Source organism: Etheostoma spectabile, chromosome 20 (assembly GCF_008692095.1).
Source record: "Etheostoma spectabile isolate EspeVRDwgs_2016 chromosome 20, UIUC_Espe_1.0, whole genome shotgun sequence".
Lineage (NCBI taxonomy): Eukaryota > Metazoa > Chordata > Actinopteri > Perciformes > Percidae > Etheostoma > Etheostoma spectabile.
The window spans coordinates 16,357,572-16,376,012 of record NC_045752.1 but is presented as its reverse complement, the minus strand read 5'-3'; the positions used below and the strand labels follow the sequence as shown (position 1 = coordinate 16,376,012).

At 40.0% G+C, this 18,441-nt stretch overlaps 1 protein-coding gene across 3 annotated transcripts in view; it reads left to right on the top strand.

Moving 5' to 3' along the window:
- The window catches only part of pdss2 (prenyl (decaprenyl) diphosphate synthase, subunit 2), a 30,999-nt gene that overhangs the window by 270 nt on the left and 12,288 nt on the right, over positions 1–18,441 (top strand). For 2 of the 3 annotated variants that reach the window (XM_032501266.1, XM_032501265.1), the window contains exons 2-4: positions 21–270; positions 8,309–8,443; positions 14,318–14,516. In XM_032501266.1, the coding sequence (XP_032357157.1) occupies positions 23–270; positions 8,309–8,443; positions 14,318–14,516 (582 nt within the window). In that variant the 5' untranslated portion in view covers positions 21–22. Of the gene's footprint in view, positions 271–8,308; positions 8,444–14,317; positions 14,517–18,441 lie in introns of all 3 variants that reach the window. The other variant, XM_032501264.1, reaches the window with a different exon arrangement.

The window sequence follows — 18,441 nt, the reverse complement described above, 5'->3', positions numbered from 1 at the left end:
GAGAGAGAGAGAGCGAGAAGAAATGTTTCCAGCTTCATGGTCACGACTTACCTGCAGGGCTCTGTCCAGCCGAAGACAGAGCACGCTGAGTCTGTTCTCCGGCTCTGAACCTGCGAACTGGACTAAAGTGGTCTCCGATGCAGAGAGGATCGTCGGATATCCTACCTCCTTCATGAGTCTCCGCTGCCTGCTCAGTGATGAAATCAGTAATGTTGCCATGTACGTCAGGAAGCTGGTCGGGACCAAACACCCTTTACTCAACACTGCAAGGTAACGTTAACCCTGCTGACCTTCTGCTGGTTTCCGCTGAGCTTCGACCTCTCCTCCGCCAAACCAAACAGTAATACGAAATGTGACAACGTAGCACGAGACTGGGTGTCTGTCAGCAAAGCTTCGAAATAGATAATCCACTTTTAAAAGAGGGTTATTGTTTCACTCTATTTCGGCATGAATATAAAACCCCAACTAGCTTTCAGTTTACAGTAACTCGGCCTAATTACCTTTCCTCTTAGACAATACTACCACTAAGCTAGGAGTGTGCAAATAAATCGATTCTAATTGCGATTCGTGCTCTACCAGTTCAAAATCGATTCATAGAATTCCAATGATCAATATGTTTTTAATTTATTTTTTTATTTTGTATTGTATGTCTACTGCAAACCCCTGATAGATACTTTATTGAAATTCAAGGCCCCAGTAGTTTCAAGACATCACACACACAACATACACATACATCATAACAGGGCGTTAAAATGACAAATTTAACAAATCCACATGTATAATATGGATATGAAAATATATTTATATGAATACATACATGGGAAAGGTAACTACGTTTAAATACTGTGAATCGTTTTTTAATCAAGAATCGTTTTTGAATCGAATCGGGACATTTTCGGAATCGTACACCCCTACTACTAACCCTGAAAGGAGGATTAAAATTGAGTTAAGTCAATTTTGTTATATTATACATATATATATACTTATTTTGTTTGCCACAGAGGGCATACAACATAATTTGTCCTTTGACCCTCACGTAGAAAGAAAGAAAGGAAAAACTACCCAAGAAAAACCATTGAACGGTAAAAGTGAAAGAAACTTCAAGGAGAGCAACTGCTTTGGTGCCAAGCATGACAATAAAACCACATGAGCCAACAAAACCATGGCCCAAGTCCTTGAGTGCAGCTAGTTTTCCATTATTACTAGGCCTCACTCTGATGTGGGCCTCTTGTGTAATCAGCAATTTTACTTTTGCACAGATGATTGCATTCAAAACTTTGATTAGCCACTGTTTTGTTAAAAAAACTAACAAATGCAAGGCAAACTTAAAATTAAACCCACCAGGTTTTTTGGCAACTCATATAATTGGGGTTTGAAATTTAGGTTGTTTCTTTCAAGACCAACACACACACACACAAACAAACAAACAAGCACACTTCATCCCACCTGCAGATGCATTCATAGTATCCACTTTCATTTCCTAGGCATGTGGGTAAACAACAATTGTTTGTGATCCATAAATCAATACATATATTTTCAGTCATGCAACAGCTATTGTCAATGATTGGTGTCTCTTATGGTATCAGATGCTATATTGTGTGTATTCATTTGCAATAACCATCTAAAAAAGAGCCTGTGTGCATCATACTCCAAGTTTAAGTAGGAGTATGCAGTATGTATTCAATTTTAGTTCTAGTATCATATCATAACAGTTATCTCAAGGCACTTTACATATAGAGTAGGTTTAGACCACACTGTATAATTTAAAAAGACCCAACAATTCCAGTAATTCCCATTTTTAATTCTAACAAAAATGAAAATGTTTTACCATAGGAGCCAAAATTCATCGTTTCGTAGCGGCCCTCTTAGACAGTATCTGGAATATAGTTGAGTTAGTACTGAGTTGAGAGAAATGAAACAATATATCTTATCTCCCATCCTTGTAGTGTTAAAGATTTGTTTGTCCTTAGCTTTGATTTGTGCACTTTCACTAGACTGGTGAAGCATTTATTGGATCTGACAAACTGTTCAATTTTGATAGATAGATAGATAGATAGATAGATACTTTATTCATCCAGAGGGAAACCTTAGGCATCCAGTAGCTTAGGCAACCATAACCCAACAAAAGGTAGACTGTGTGCAGTGGTGGAAGTGCAAAAGAGGACCGTGTAGGGATTGATCGGTGCAATAGCTTATTATTAAATATTGACTATGAAGGGACAAGGATGTAAACTGAATAGAATTAGAATTGCTTGACAGAAAATAAATAATAAACGTTAAGAACAATATACAACAGGGAATAAGTATTAAGATGTAGATGTTATGACTTACGATGCAGATACTTCAGAACAGAGACAAGGGATTTGAAAGCGTTTGGTGTCTTTCCTTAGCCTGTGTAAACCCCGCCCACTCTGCCGGTGATTTGGATTTGCCCTGCAGCTCGGTCTGGAAATCTGCATGTTTAATTCTTCTGTTTCAGTTCAAAATTTTGCGGGAACCAATCACAGACTGGCTTATCTGCCTGGCCCTCTATTGGCGGGTTTAACACGATGACGATAGAGAAGCGACCAAGCAGCTTTTTGTTTACATTCAACATAGCAGCCACTGAACGCCACCGAAGCGCAGCAACCCGTTGATGCCGCTGTCCCTTCTTCGTCAGACATTATTTCAAAGAAAGACCAAAGACTACAACTAAGGGTAAAATATGCAAGGGTAAAATATGCAATTACAAGTGTACCACCGTTCCTAGTTTTTGTCGATACATCCTGTTATGAGATCTCGATTCACTCTGGTCACGATTTCATTTTTAAATGACTTAGATTTTTCTTTTAAATTAAAAAAAAAAAAGTTTCTCATTTAATTTTACAAGCCGACTGCATCACAAACACACTAATTTTTGTAGTTTTTAACAGACTGTATAAAATAGGTGTTAGAGCACTCTCATGCTCTGCAATGCTCTCCCTTCTTTTCATTGAAGCCTCTATGTTTACAGGCTTGTGGTGATGCGCAATGTGCTATATAGGTACCAAAAAAATCTGTTTGGTACTGGCAATTTATTTTTTGTCATGGTTCATGTGTGCAATAAACTTTACACTTTTGTGTGAAAAAAATCGTGGCAGAGAATCGTGATATCAATTCTAAGCTAAAAAAGTTTGATTCACATTTTTCCCTGATTCGTGCAGGCTTACTGTTCACTGATTTCTCTTGCAGATGAGGGCAAAACAGTTTACTGTGTCATAGCCACCTTCTTTTTTTTGGTATAAATCAACTTGATTAGATGTTCCTGAACAGGCCAATGACCATACCAGGCATATGTTTTCCATATCCAGTATTTTGCGATATCTGCACAAAGCCAACAGAGCTTACTTGTGATGCTAGTTGTTACTTGTGATACTTCAAACCCAAAATTGTGTATTGATGAAGGAGAAACCACAACAGGTCACATCTTCCAGATCTTATTTTCCAATCACTTCATCAGAAGAGTTGCCAGAGCTTTTTTTATGTTTTATCAAAGAATTCAGAAACTTTGATAACCAAGGAAAGGGATCGAGAAGAGAGAGTCCTTAAACTCAATCCTGCCATGCAGACGGTTGTGTTGGAAACAGGAGCCCAAGGGTGTAATAACCTATACACCTAAATCTGATATGACAATCCATTTGGGTGTTGTAGCAAGGGGGCGGGGGTGTTGAGGGGGGGGAAGCAGACCTCTTGACAGTCTGACTCCTCACTGTCAGCTTGGGTTGTCTGGTTCGTATTTCCACTGTGTCTCGGCCTTAGACACACGGCAGATAAAAATATCCACAATAGCAGACAGGCAGACCCTCGTGGAGTTGGGTTTCGGTTTTTCCTTTCCTTTCATTCTCAAAAACTGCAGCTCAGCTAACTTTGCCCCAAAGTCTGGAGTTACAGCGAGGGTACTGCGGCCCAGGAGAAGAAACTTGTTTTAAGGACAGTCCTTGAGAGTTTGACTTCGACTAGTGTTTCCTTCCAGTGTTTTCTCACATTTTCTTTTCGCAGTCTCAAGCTTGATTTTCAATATCTTGATCAATAAGATGACCATTAAGATTAGTAAAATGGTGCCCAACTAGCCTGCATATTTACTACATTGTGGACATGCATGCATGGATTTTGAAATTAAAGATCCTCTCCAGTCTGTTTTATGTAGGGGTTTTTTTTCCTCAAAAAGAAAATTCTGTTGGCCCATTAAAACTTCACCCATTCTCAGTGTACCTGCACTAGAGGTTTCAGGTTTCCGCATCACAAATGTGTAAGTTGCACATTGTACAACTGTCCTCCAAATTAGTTGTGATGTTGTTTCACCATGATTTTTAATTTAAGCTCAGATAAACTTTCCCATCCCAACAGATGAATGTGACAACAGCCTTCTAGTGTCGAACTAAGAGTACAGTATGGGGGAAGAGTGGATTTGTGCTTGATTGATGACAGACCAAGAAACATGAGGAGAGAAAAGCACACTAAGCAACATCAAGATATTTAAAGTAATTGTTGCCAATGGGCAGCCTCAAAATCTCTTAAAACTAACTTTTATGGTTCATTATTAAATCATGAATATTTAAAGTTTTGGGGGGGGGAAAAAACGCATCAGCCCTTAAAGTTACCATGGGGAGCATTTTGTGTTTAATGTACACATGCAAGAAGGAATGTGCATAATGCACACAGGTAATGTCATACACATTTCCTCCAATGGTTTCACAAAAAAATGTCCAAAAAATGCGGCAAATGTGTTTTATGAGTCTTTAAAAACCAACTTCATGTTTTATCAAGAACTTTGCAAGAGGCAAGAGCCACATTATACACTAGGGCTGTTGGAGCAAATTCCGAAAGTTGAATACAATTCAAATAGTAAAAAAATCACTACTATTTGAACGCTGAAATTACCATTGAATGTTTGTTTTTTTGTTTTTTTTTAAATATGTTGGCTAACCTTAGCTAATTTACTTCTTATTTTGGCCTGCCCGCATGTGTAAACAAAGTGCTTTGTCATGTCATGTCAAGTCTGATGATGAAGTTCGCAGGAGGGAGAAATGCAAGGCGTTTGAGATCTTTAGATCACGGAGGTAACGTACAGTGGGAATAACAGGCTGCCGCTGGGAATCGGAAGAAGGATGGGGAAATAGTTTTAACATGACTTTAACATTCTTCATATATTACCTTCTAATAGCTGTATTCTCAGTAACGTGACAATCTGAAAGGAACCGGTCAACTTATACATCACTAAAATAGTAATGGAAGCACCGTTTGGCTAAGTTACCAATGCCATTAGCATCATGACTAAACCGATGGTTAGTTTGTTTGTTACAAATCGTTTTAGCTGTGCTTTTTAACATGATGTCATTGTGCTAACCGAGCACCGTTAGCCTTTACAACAGAGCCGCTTCATTACTCTTGTTAGATAATGTTTCATCACAGAGATCTCTGTTGATTTGTGTTGGTCGCTGTGTGCTCGTGGTGGAAAATGAATATAAACACAGCCATAACATAGGTCCCCTTCAAGGACAGGCTAATGTTGGAAGTCCCTCTAGTGGACAGAAGGTGTAACAACAACCACATGCTTATAGTGGCATTGACTTTGCATAAGCCTGCGTAGTGTAGTACATATTAATAACAGGCTGCATTAGAGCAGTGGATAGTTGAATATTGTTTGAATATTAAAATAAATTAAATTTAAATGGTATTCTAGAGGAAGATTGACAGCACTATTACAGACACACCATTCAGAGGACCACTTGCTGTACTCTGTGGCATTTTGGAATTGTGCGAATCAAGTCCTGGGAATCGGAATTAACTGTTGTGCGACTTTCTAAACACATAATCTATAAAGCTATCTGCTGTGCACAGTTAACACTCATTGCATACATTCGAAGTGCAGGCACCTTCCTTCTTTTAATAATTAAGGGGTAAATGGCATCAATAAGAAGATAAGATAATAACAGGATCCATATGCCACCACACTCCTGAGGTCATACATTTGCATCCATTAATTCCAGCCCCTGGATACAGCGACTAAAGTTCCTGAATTCCTGCGCTGCAGTTGCGGAGCAGAAGGCGTGGTGACCTGTTCACAACCCTTTAAAATGACAGCAGCCCATTTCTCTCTTCCTGCTCCCTCTCTCCCTCTCTGTGCTATCTCTCCTTTTCCACATCATCCTTGCCCCACCCCTTTGCGGGAGGGTGGTTATGATTGATTGATGTATGCCGGTATGGATAGTGACATAAATATTAATCATCCACCACCCTCAGGCCACTGGCTTAACCAGACTCCCCAAGAGGAAAGCAGCCTCTTAATTTTTAGTTTTCTGTTCATCGGCCGATGCTCTGCATTCATCACTGCGCCAGGCTAGTCTATATTTTCCAATTGAGTAACAATTTAGAGTAACCCTAAATAAACCCCATCAGCTGCGATGAAAGACAGCCCTACATAATGCCAGCTGTATCTGCTTTTTTTTTTTTTTTTTTTTTTTTTTTGAGAAAGGTAGCTTGAGGGGATTTATGTTTTTTGGGAAGGAACAAAGCTTTAGGGTATGTGGTTGTTGTTTTTTTCTCCTTACACCAGAACACTGAATCACCACTCTGGCTTTCTCATTTCTGTCTGGCCTCTATTCCCTCCATCTCTCTCCGTTCCCTCCCTTTCTTCATGCTTTATCTCTCACATCCACTCTCTGTCTCGGGTGCCTTCACCTCCCCCTGTGGTGCAGAGGGGTGGGTCATAGAGGGTGGAGGTGGGGTGGCGAGGCCGGTGTCTGGGCATCGAGCGGAGGGGGGCGTGGTCGCTTGTCTGCCTCGGAGCCCCTAATGAGAGCGTGATTCATGGCACAAGGGGCTCCCATAGGGACAGGATTAGAGGTGCTGTGTCTAACCGCTCCCCAGAGAGTGTAAAAAGATATTTAATCTGCCCACTACACAGGCAGCTACCTCTGGGCTCTGTGTGCATCTCTGTGGGTATGCCCCCCCCCCTCCCTTCAAACCCAAAAGAAATATATAGTCCTACAGCAAAACAGATCAATTATATTCCTGTAATTCAGCTTTACAACACCTTTTTAAAGCTGCTATAATCAATATTTTGATATTAACAATGGCTCGTTCATAGTGACAAACCCACAGAGACTAACCACCCCACCATGCAGCTCCCTCAGCTCTATGGAGCACTCTATTAGCTTGTCCAAAGTCATTGTTTGGGTCAGCCAATAACTTTACTGTTTTGGTTCAGTGTCATGTCTCAATAGCGGTCTCAATAATTTCATTAACTCATTGAGTGATAGATTTGATGATTAGCAGCCTTTACAGTGCACTTCCCACTGCCTACCTGCATGGAAGTCAGTGGGACTGGTTTTCAGCACAAAGGACAAATAAGCCATACTTTGGAAGTAATATGTTGGCCAACTTTATTTTCCTTCAACTATGAACTACATAGTTTCAACTATGCATGAGGGGTGTTTTCAAGCTGTTACTGCTTCTTAAACATTGCTCATTAAAACAGGGTAGAGCAGTGGGAGCAGGTGTTAGTGCAATTAGGCACTTCGCAATAGATGGCAGCAGGGTGTACGACAGCGGTTCTCAGACTTATTACTCAAAGCATCTGATTCCAATGCTAGGTCATTGACAATAACAAAATAACATTTAATCAACTTAATTATAACATTTAAGCAGCATTTATTGAATTAAGTACTCAATTGAGTAGTGGTCAACTTGTGTACCCAACGGTACCTTTTTTGGTAGCCTACTCGTTCTCTGTAATACCAAAACAATAATTCTAGTTGTAAAAATAAGTCCATCCAGATGGCTTACTGATCAACTACGGTCAGCTTAACACCACTACTGAATTTTCAACGTCACTAACAATTGATCAACAGAACATTTATTTTAAATTAGAAAATGTTACACTACGTAACTATTTCTATTCATAACACAAGCTATGGGCTGGGACTGAAATTTACTTGCCGGTCGGTGCGGATGCGGACCTTGGTCCAGACTTTGACAAACCCTTGTGTAGGGTTAGATGTTAGAAACATAAATGCCACATGCTTCCCCTTTTTAAAACTCCTTTGCTGCTTTGAAAGATTGGACCGTATACTGCGTTGTGGCATTTTGTAAACACAGGGGCAAACTTAGCATTCAGTTTGCTTGCCAGTAAAGTGTGTCTGCTTTGATTGTCGAGGACAATTGTAGGAAAAAACATTTTTTCTTACAGAGCTAACGGACCATGGGTCCATATCACCGTTGAATAAAGGATCAAGATTTGAATGTTTGTTTATTTGTATTTTAATCTGCTGATGGTGTTTCTTTGCAGGGGCTTTGTCAACGACAACAGGAACAACCTTCAGCTGAGAGGACTGATCGTACTGTTGTTGTCGAAAGCTGCGGGGCCGAGCCACACAGCCTCCAATCTTCTGTCTCAGGGCATGGTCAGCGGCATCTATCCTAGGTAAATCCATAAAAATAAAGCTTGAGTTATGGAGGTTCAGGATAAATGTTTGCATTATTTTACGTAGGTTTGAGTCACAAGATGGCAAGTTGGTTGCAGCTTTGCCCATTACTAATTAGATCCATCCACTGTCGACCTGCGGCGGCTGGCCAACAGAGGGCGCTAGGGCCCTCTAAATTAATTTTAAATATTACTTGAAATATATCTTTTTTTTTTTAATGAGCAAGTTAAATATCAGTGTTGTAGTCAAAACCACCTAAACCAAGACCGAGTCATCACCAAGACCGGAGCGTATCGAGACTGAAACGTTTTGACACCAAGTCAAGACCAAGACCAATTCAGGGCAAGACCGAGTCAAGACCAAGATCAAGTTATTAGTTGCATTTGCAAGTTTTAACTCCTAGGCATAAATCAGACAATGCATGTCATTCTAGCGAAATCCCTTCACTTGTGGTCTTGACCGGTCTTGAAATAAAATCCAGAGTCCGCTTTATCTGAGACCAAGACAAGACCGAGTGAAAATGTGGTCAATTCAGAGACGATGCAGAGACGTTCAAAAAGTGGTCTTGAGACCAAGACCGATCTTGAATACTAAAACACTGGTAAATATTACATAATCAGTGAGTAAAGGGGCACTTACATTCACTCACACACAAGCGTGGCAGTCCCGGCTACCAAAACTAAGAACAGAGAATCTCGGATTACAGCACGCATAGAAGGAGTGGGACTTAAAAGGTCTAAATGTAGGGAGGAAAAGTACATTTTTAAGCCATAAGCCACGTTTCTTTTGTGTTTCCCCTTACTTTAGTCTTACACCATTACAAACTGTAGTATAAAAAAGATCATTATGATAAAGAATTGGCACTAGTTGACATACCTTAACTAAGCCCATTTCACTATATACAAATACATCCCCCCCCTCCTTCAGCAGCCACTGGCATCAGCCAACCAGTGAGCTGCTGTTCTGGCTTTGTTTTTGGTTTGTTGATGTTTCTCACACTTCCTGCCATCTGGTATACTCCCTGAACACTGCATGTTTGACTTTACAGCTCTGGATGGTGTCAACATCAGCAGGATGCACTGATGAATCCTCCACCTATGCAGGAAATTCCCTAATGCCTGGTTAACTGTGAAAAATGTCATTGGATGCTATTGCACACAAAAAAAATTGCATAAAAACACTTGACCCTTGAGGATTTTTGCAAATGTTAAAAAGGTGTCTACCAACTTTAATCATTCAATACATTCAAACCAAGCTGGTAGTTTAAATCCACAGCTAATGGTTCATATCTGTAACCATTCACTAGCAGATCTTTCCGGCTTCCATATTTTCCATTCTCATGTATGTAATGCTTGGGAGAAAACATCGGGCAGTAAACATGCCATAAATGTGCATGGCAAGCAGACCACGAAAGGCGATGCCACTTTTGTCCCAGTTACATGGCTGCTGAAGGATAAATAGTGAAATAATACCCTTGTGTCAGGTAATTCTATCTTGTCCTCTGTGGTTATTGTCCATATCAATTCCTGTAAATGAAGCACTACATCATCTTGCAAATATGATAGAATTTGGGGGCAATAGAACCACAGTTACAAGATTAGGATAAGTTTTTGTATCTGGTTATATTTAGGTTGAGGCTAATTTCTTTTCTTTTTTTTCTTCAAAAAGTCCTTTCAGTAACTATTTTGTCCACCCTGCAGTTGCTGTTTTGTATTCACTGCTATATTAATTATCATGATATGTATTAGGCTGAAAAATGTCAAATCTTTTTTAATGCAAACTTACTAAACAGAGCAACCATTATTCAGCAACATCACAATAGCAGTTTCACCTAATAAATATTTGCAAACATTTCTCAGTTGTTGCTAACAATCTAAAATGCATCAGCCTGAAAGTATTCTCTTCATAGGGGCTGTATGTACTGTATTGTAAATAAATAAAATGTATTATTATTATTATGTACTGGCGGTGGCGTTGGTCGGTCTGTCCACCATTTTGGTTCAGATGGAAATATCTTGACAACTTTTGGACAGATTGCCATTAAATTTGAGGATAAACCCATGATTACATTACATGATTGCACTGCAGTCACAAACAACTGAGTCTCTTGCCATTCCTTGAATTTAAGATAAGGTATTTAAGATAAGGTATTTTTTTAATAATTTATCTGTATTAATCTGTAGTAATCCCACACTCACTTGTTACTGCAGCTCAAAAGAAAAATTCACACACATCAGAATAACACAAATACACATTAAATAGACACAGTAAAAAATACACTTTAAAAAAAATATATATATATAAACATGAAATCGCCAAGACAAATAATATAATTATAAATAATAATTTGTCTTGACGATTTCAGTGTCGCCCTTCACTGACGATTAATCTTGTCTTTCCAGTTAGACATTTTTGTTGCCGTCTTTGTGTATGTCACCCTTCTTCTTCACTCTCTGATGTTTGTATTGTTCCGGTTTTGCGCCAGCTACAGGATAGAAACGCTCACTCACTGAATTCTCCGGACAGCGAGCTGCTCTATTAGCACATGGGCTCAATGGGACATTACACAGACTTTGTACTAGGTCAGCTGGCTGGGTAAATTCTGTTTAATGTCCAGTCCCACAGATTCAGACATTTGCATTCTCACGTACGGGTAATGTCTAGATACCTTCGAGGTTTTAGTGCATGTGTGAAAAGAACTCTGCTGACTTGTTGTCCAGTGCTACCAACAGGTCCCAATTTGCACTTCTCCAAACATCTCTACATCTGCTTGATAGATTGCCAGAAAACATTGTGCAGACATTTGTGTTACACACAGGAGGAATCCTAATGACTTAAGTTGACTCCTGACTTTTTCTGTAGATTTCAGATTCTGACACCACCCTCGGGCTAATTATTACATTTACTTCACTGCATCTCCAAAAAACTATTTTTGGTCGTCAACCTTTATCTGCCAGACAGTTTAGAGTTCTCTACAGTGAGCATAAAAGTCTCACAGACTGGCTAGTCTGTTTAGTTTTGTTATAACAAATGATAGAAAATTGCTTTATAAAATTTCTAGGCAAAGATCTAACAAACTATAACATATCTATAACATATATTCAATTATTTATGTTATTATATTTAAATACCGTTGAATAAGTATTTAAATATGGTATTAATGTACTCCTGGTAAAATGCTTGAGGTAGCACCCCAAGGTCTTCTCTGGCTTTCTCACACACATGGACTACCAGCAGCTCTGAACAGGGGTGTGGGTGTGTTCCAAGTGGTTTCCAGAAGTGACTGCTGTGTTTGGCATGGCTGTGCGCTGGGTGCCTGAATGGCTTCTTTCTTACTGCTAGCTGGCACAAAGCACATGTGTGTAGTGGAGCCGTGTCTGTGCAGAAACATCCTAATATTAGAACTAATTGGAATAACCCGGGCACCATGGAAGCACTCGAGTCCGGTCCTTTTCAGGCTGTGTGGCCGAGCCGTGTCAGCAGGTTGGGTCTCTCTACAGGACGAGTTATTACACACTCCCCTCATGTCACTACCTGGCACTAGCATTACTGTGGCACTGGATCACAATCCAACATGCATTCCCTCACTCATGTCTGATGGATAGTCCACACACACACACACACACACAGCATGACTTGATCACCTCATTTGCACTATCTTGCTCTCTCTTTCTCTCACCCCACCTCTCCTGAGCTCATTAGAGAGAGATGGAGGGATGGAGGGAGTTGGGGTGGGGCGGGTTTGAGGGGGTGATTGAAACCTCTGGGGGATGGTCTCCTCCCTCCTGACAGGCAGCATTTGTAAAACATTTCCCACTCTGCTGCCTGACACTGATGATTCACCAAAGTATCACCATGATAGATAGATAGATAGATAGATAGATAGATTCTCACAGATAGTCAACTTTTACCGATCACACCTCTTAATTTCCTGTGACAAATGAAAGCCAGGCCACCTCTTTACATCACACACAGGGACACACTCACATCTGCAAAGCTGTATTTCATGGCGAGGCAGACTGCAGAGGGAGGAAAATGGAAGAGAACAGTCAGGACAAGGGGCGTGGTGAGGGGCGTTACACCTCGGCAAGATGGCATCGGTTGCTATGCAACTGGGCACCAAAGCTATTTATATACCGGCCCCCTTGTCCCCCTTTTTCCTCCCCAAAGCTCAACTGCTACTGATCAGGACTGCTAGATTGGAGGCACAGCTTTGGGATGTGTATGCACTAGGGTTCAGCTGTTTTGGGGATTTTAAAATCAAAAATTCAAAATGAAATAACAATAAAATATAAAAGTGTTTCAAATGAGAGATTTTGCCATACTTTGCTTATCCTACCACAGCTATCCATAGTCATTTTGGTGAATCACCAAAACCAGGCATTCCCATCTGTTTTTTTTATATTGTATCCATTGTTAGTTAAATTAGATGAAGCCATGTAAATGCTCCTGTTTAACTCTTCAGACCTGCACTAACCTTTTTTTCCAACTTGATTGATCATTACGATGGCGTGTTAATGTGAAGTCAAAAGCATAAGCAAGGGGGGGGGCTTTTCAGATCAAGTTAAACAACAAAGTACACCGCCACCTTAAGGCTGACCTTGGCTTTTGGAAAACATTTTAAAATACTATTTTTGTGACCTGAAATCAGCCACAGCTCTTTATACTGTTCCACCTGTAGTAACAATGAGTTCTCTTCTTGAAACCTGTCGAGCGTAGCCATTACTCCAAGGCACCTTGAGAACATGTGACTGTCAATCTGTTAATTTCCTCTTATTTAAACCCTGAACTTATTAACTCTGATATGGAGCTGTGTTGTTACTCTGCATCACCGAACTGAGAAACCAACCAGACAATAGATGTGATTGAGAGGTGAAATAGATGACATTATTGAATTTTAATCACATCTTTTTCATGTCGACGTCAAACACGGCAATTACCTGGCTACAAGGCGCGTGTGTATGTGCGAGGGTGTGTGTGTATAGTAAGGGGTTGGAGCACAAGGCAGACGACTGGCTCATCAGGTTCTCCGCAGCTGAAAGAAGGTCGTAAGTGGCTATCAGCGCACCCAACCCTGTCTGGATGGATGCCTCCTGTCGCAGCGTGGCGAGCTCCTTCCATATGGAGAGGAGTCTAATTATCCCTCACCAATGACTGAATCAACATTTGATTATATCCTCCCTAAGGCTGCTCTGAAAGGCGCTATTCAAAGCCCACTTTTATGTCTTTTCTCTCATAATCAAAAATGGCTCTTATTTGCTAATGATGACTTTAATTTCTTTTTTTTAACACAACCCCTGAGCCACTGTGCAGTCAGATTTCTGACATATGTTGGTTTGTGCCCTACTTGCTGATTTTGACTTGAAAATATTTAAACTAAATTGTAGTTGTAGAGATATCTCTTATATATACTTTTTAAATTATTTTTATTTTTATTTATTCTTTTAAGATGTCCAGTAAGTACATGTTTAGATTGCAGTTGAATCGCAGTTGAAAACTGTGATTGTCCAGTGAACAGTCTTTGTTTGGAGCAGTGTTATGTATATTATATTGAAATAAAAAAACAAGGCTCCCCAATCTGAATATTGCAGTTTTATTGACTAAATAGATGTTTTCCCCTGTTGCTAGAAGGATGAAATGAAACCAACAAATCCTTTGTTTTGATCGATTCCTTTGTGGTCAGCGCACCTGTACGTGATGCTGTGAATGAGTTTTCAAACCTGTCAAACCTGCATATTTCACCAGTATAAAGACAATAAAAAAGGTTTCTGTCAAAAAGCTCTCTAACTGTCAAGCCTCTGGAACGCCTCTCTTAAAAGCTGTTGACAAAAAAAGCTGAGATTTTTAAATGTATTCTTTTTTGTGTTTCATAGTCAGCGGCACTTAGCAGAAATCACTGAGTTGATCCACACGGCGTTCCTGGTGCATCGTGGGATAGTTGATCTGAAGGGGTGGACGGATTCAGATGGCCCGCTGAAGGACATGGAATTTGGGAATAAGATGGCTGTCCTGAGTGGCGACTTCCTGCTAGCAAATGCCTGTACTGGACTTGCCCAGCTAAATAACACTAAGGTACCCTGTCTGTCAGTAAGAAGCTGTTGCCCTGTCAAATATCTGACCTGACACCAGTGATATTTATAAGAAACACTGCTGTCTTATTTGAGCGCCCAGTCGTCCTTACCGCTCCAAAGATCCTTATTCATTCAAACAGTGTAGCCAAGGCTCCGTTTCAGAAAGGAGGTTTAGTGAGAACTCTGAGTTTGTTAACCCTGAGATGAGGGGAAACTGGGTTTTCTGTTTCAGAAAGGGAGGTTAATCAAATCTGAGAGAGAGGGGTAACTCCAGCTCGTTTCAGAAAGACAGGTAGCTTAACCTTAGTCAGTTACTATGGTAACTGAGTCTGAACCTAACCTGATCGGGAGCGGGTTTTCTTCTCTCAGTCTCCTCCCTCTGACACAGCGCTCTTTAATTTCCTCATTCATTCAGTCTGTGTCAGACGCATTTTAGAACAGTTTGCATCAGCATGAGTAAAAAAACAGGCTTGGTTTATTAACACTGTTGGGCACACTATAAAACGTTTAGTTTTTTTCTCGAACATAGCATGTCCTTTTGTCGACGATCCCGTGGATGAAGAAGCTGTATTACTTTGCAGGGAGTTAAACATTCCTCGGGAGATGATATTGAGGCCTCGACTATATGGATGTATTTTCATTTCCAGATAACTAGCCTATTTGAGCGGTATCGTTTTTTTCTTTCCAGTCTATCAGTTATGTAAACTACGTAACCTTATCCATTCTCATATCACTAACGTCACCCATCGTGGACATGCTCTACATCCCAGCCAATTCTTTTTGTCGCATTACTTTTTTTTTTTTTGCATACGCCAATTTTCTGTACAATATTGTTGATGCAGAGAATTTTAGGAAAGCCACCGTACAGCCAAGCGTCGTCAGAAGAGTGAGACTCGCTTGGCAATGTTTTTTCAACGTGTGTGTGTTTCGTTCCCTGGACACAAACCAGTAAGAGACATTAAAAAGAAATAAATGATTGTAAATCACAATTCTTTTAATGATTTTGCTGCAACCTTAGAATGGGATTAGTAGTAGATTACTTTTTGGCCCGCAGGATTGCACCTAAATGAAATGATAGGGGTAGCCTACTACCATTCCATATTTCACCAGTAATATTATAGGTTATCTGTGATTAAAGATGAAATTAATACATTATATTAGATCTAATGCGTTGACTCGAGCAGCAATTTATTTTCTCCCACACCCACATTCCCACATTCTCACTCTTTTACAGCAGCCGTTTTTTTTTTCTTTTTTCGTTTTTTTTCAAACTCGCTGTATGTGCGAGTGTGCATGAGTATTTCTGCCGACCAGTTTGTTTGTGGTTGTTACCATGGTGAATCCTAGTTTCATGGCTCCATTCATGCTGCCTTTTTATAGTGATGGTGCACGCGCGATGAACCCACTCAGAGTTGATTGAACTAACTCGAATCAGCTGTTCTGGAATCGGAGACTCAGAGTTTTCCATTGCAGGGTAAATCAACTCAGAGTTTGTTAAACCTCTTTCCTGAAATGGACACCTGGAGATTCCCAGCCTGGGGGCCCCCCCATATGGGTCCACAAGATAAATCTAAGTGTCTGTGAGATGATCAACAAGATACGCCTGGTTCAAGACCCCTATTATGTTTTAGCTAGATATTTTCTAGTGTTATCTCCATTGACAGCTGTTTCTTCAAGTTAGAGAAACAATAACCAAAAAAAGAGCTTTGTAAGCCACATTTATAATAGGAATGTCATCTTCCTATATAGCACAATAGCTACCTAGCTGCATTCATGAGAAATAGCACTATGGAGTATTGTTTTTACATGTGAGTGTCTGATTTGTTTGTATTGTGTACACTCGTAGGAAGGCGTATAAATAGCATGCCACTTTTAAGGATATTTCATGTGTCGTGTATTTTAACCTTTTCAATTTCATTTAACTTGTCAATTTAAACATGCGGTTAACGTGAATTCAAACGTTGTGGACTCCACATCGATCCAAGCGATATCCTCTCCTCTATAAGGAAAGACATATCATCTGTAATAGGAGAAGAGCTGTAGATCGCTTTAGCGGATTACTTTGAAACATTAAGAAGGAAATAAAGCTAGTGAAAATTGAAATTTCTAACAATTCACAATTCACACAGACATTGCTAATGTCAGCATGGTCGGACGAGGTAGTATTTGTCCAAACTACAGTAACAGTCCTCAAGAAGCATTAGAGGATTTCAAAGACTGTTGGAGGACATGGATGGGAAGATAATGAGGGGTAACCTTCGGATCATGGGGTCCCTAAGCAACTAGGATAGAGCTCTTCACGGCAGTCTCCAAACTTGTTAACAAAGTTTTCAAGGTGGACAAAGATGTAAAGGATTGAGCTCTCACACCGTAGCCTGACACACAGAACAGTGGGACAGAAGCCTTGTGTAATCATTGCAATGTTACACAATGATGAACATCCTAAAGGAAAGCCTGTGACCATGGCAGTCAACTAAACTACAACAGTAATCCAATTGCCATATGCCCGGACTACACAGCCAACATTAAAGGCAGCGCGGCCTTCCCGGGCATCAGGAAGCTAGTGTGAGGAAGACTGGGAGTCCGTTTTGGAATTCTCTTCCCTGGTAGATTATGTAACATCCACAATGGGGTGTTTGTGGATCCTTCTTTTATTTGGGAAGGGACACATGACTACTGTATGTCTATATAAAAACGACGTTGTTGACTTTCTAAAGATTGGTTCATGTGGACAATCTGAGTAGGCTTTTTCTTAGTTGTTCTGTTTGTTATAAACCTCAGCAAAGAGCAGCACTTTCAAAGACTGTTTGTTCTGTACAGCTGCCTGTTCTGACCTACACCCTAGGAGGACCTTGTCCAAAAGGACTGACTGTCCACTAATGCCGGCTGAGTTCATGGTTTATTTAACTTTATCTCTATCTGTGTAGATCGCACTGTTCCCCAAGGATCTGATTTGTAAAAATAAGAACAGGGAAATTAATTTTTTTTAACTCTCTCCCAATACAAATCTTTAGGCAAATAATTCTTATTTGTTCATCTATTTATATAATACTTTTTTTATATATTCTTATTATGTGTGTATATATATAATAATTAATATATATATATATATATATATATATATATATATATATATTTTTTTTTTTTTTTTATGTAAACAGATTCAGAACTTGTTTGTTTACCCAAAAAAAAACACCGGACACTTTTTAAGTTTACTACTCCTAGTTACCAGAGGTTCCATGTCACATCAGCGGGATGTATAGATCATTCACTACTGATTAGTCAGGGCAAAAAAAAACACAATAATCTCCCTCCCACCATGAAATCAGCAAATATGATCACCATCTTTTCTCTAGTCCGTGCTTTTTTTCTTATAAAGTACTTTTAGTTTAGCTCTCTAAAAATGATTAAAATCAAGTTTTCGTTAAGCTGCCTGCAACCTGTGTTTAGGGATAACAACTCAAGTAGACATTGCTTGGCTAGGGTCAGAGGTCAGAGCATGTGGAAACCAATGGTGTAAGTGGAGTGTGAGCTCTTCTCTTTGGATGTCATGTTATAGTAGCTAGAATTTCTGTAGGCGGTCCTCTTTGCTTTTCTGTTCAACCATTGTGATTATCATTCTAATACTAAATATCCAGGTCATCTTTCACACCAGCAATATAAAACACAGAAAACCCCTCGCGCACGGGTCTTTCCAACAGCATATGGTAAAGAATGTGGTCAGGAGACACCATAGACAATGTACACCATGGGAATCCTCCTTATTGAGTTTTCAGTTTTGGATGTGTGTGTGTGATGGTGGTCTTGTAAGTGCACCACTGATCATATCTGCCACGTAGCCTGGTAACCTCTCGCTGACAGATGCTGTCACCACGCTGCTTTGTCAGAATGTGGTTGCCTGAATGGATCAAAATAACCCCCCCCCC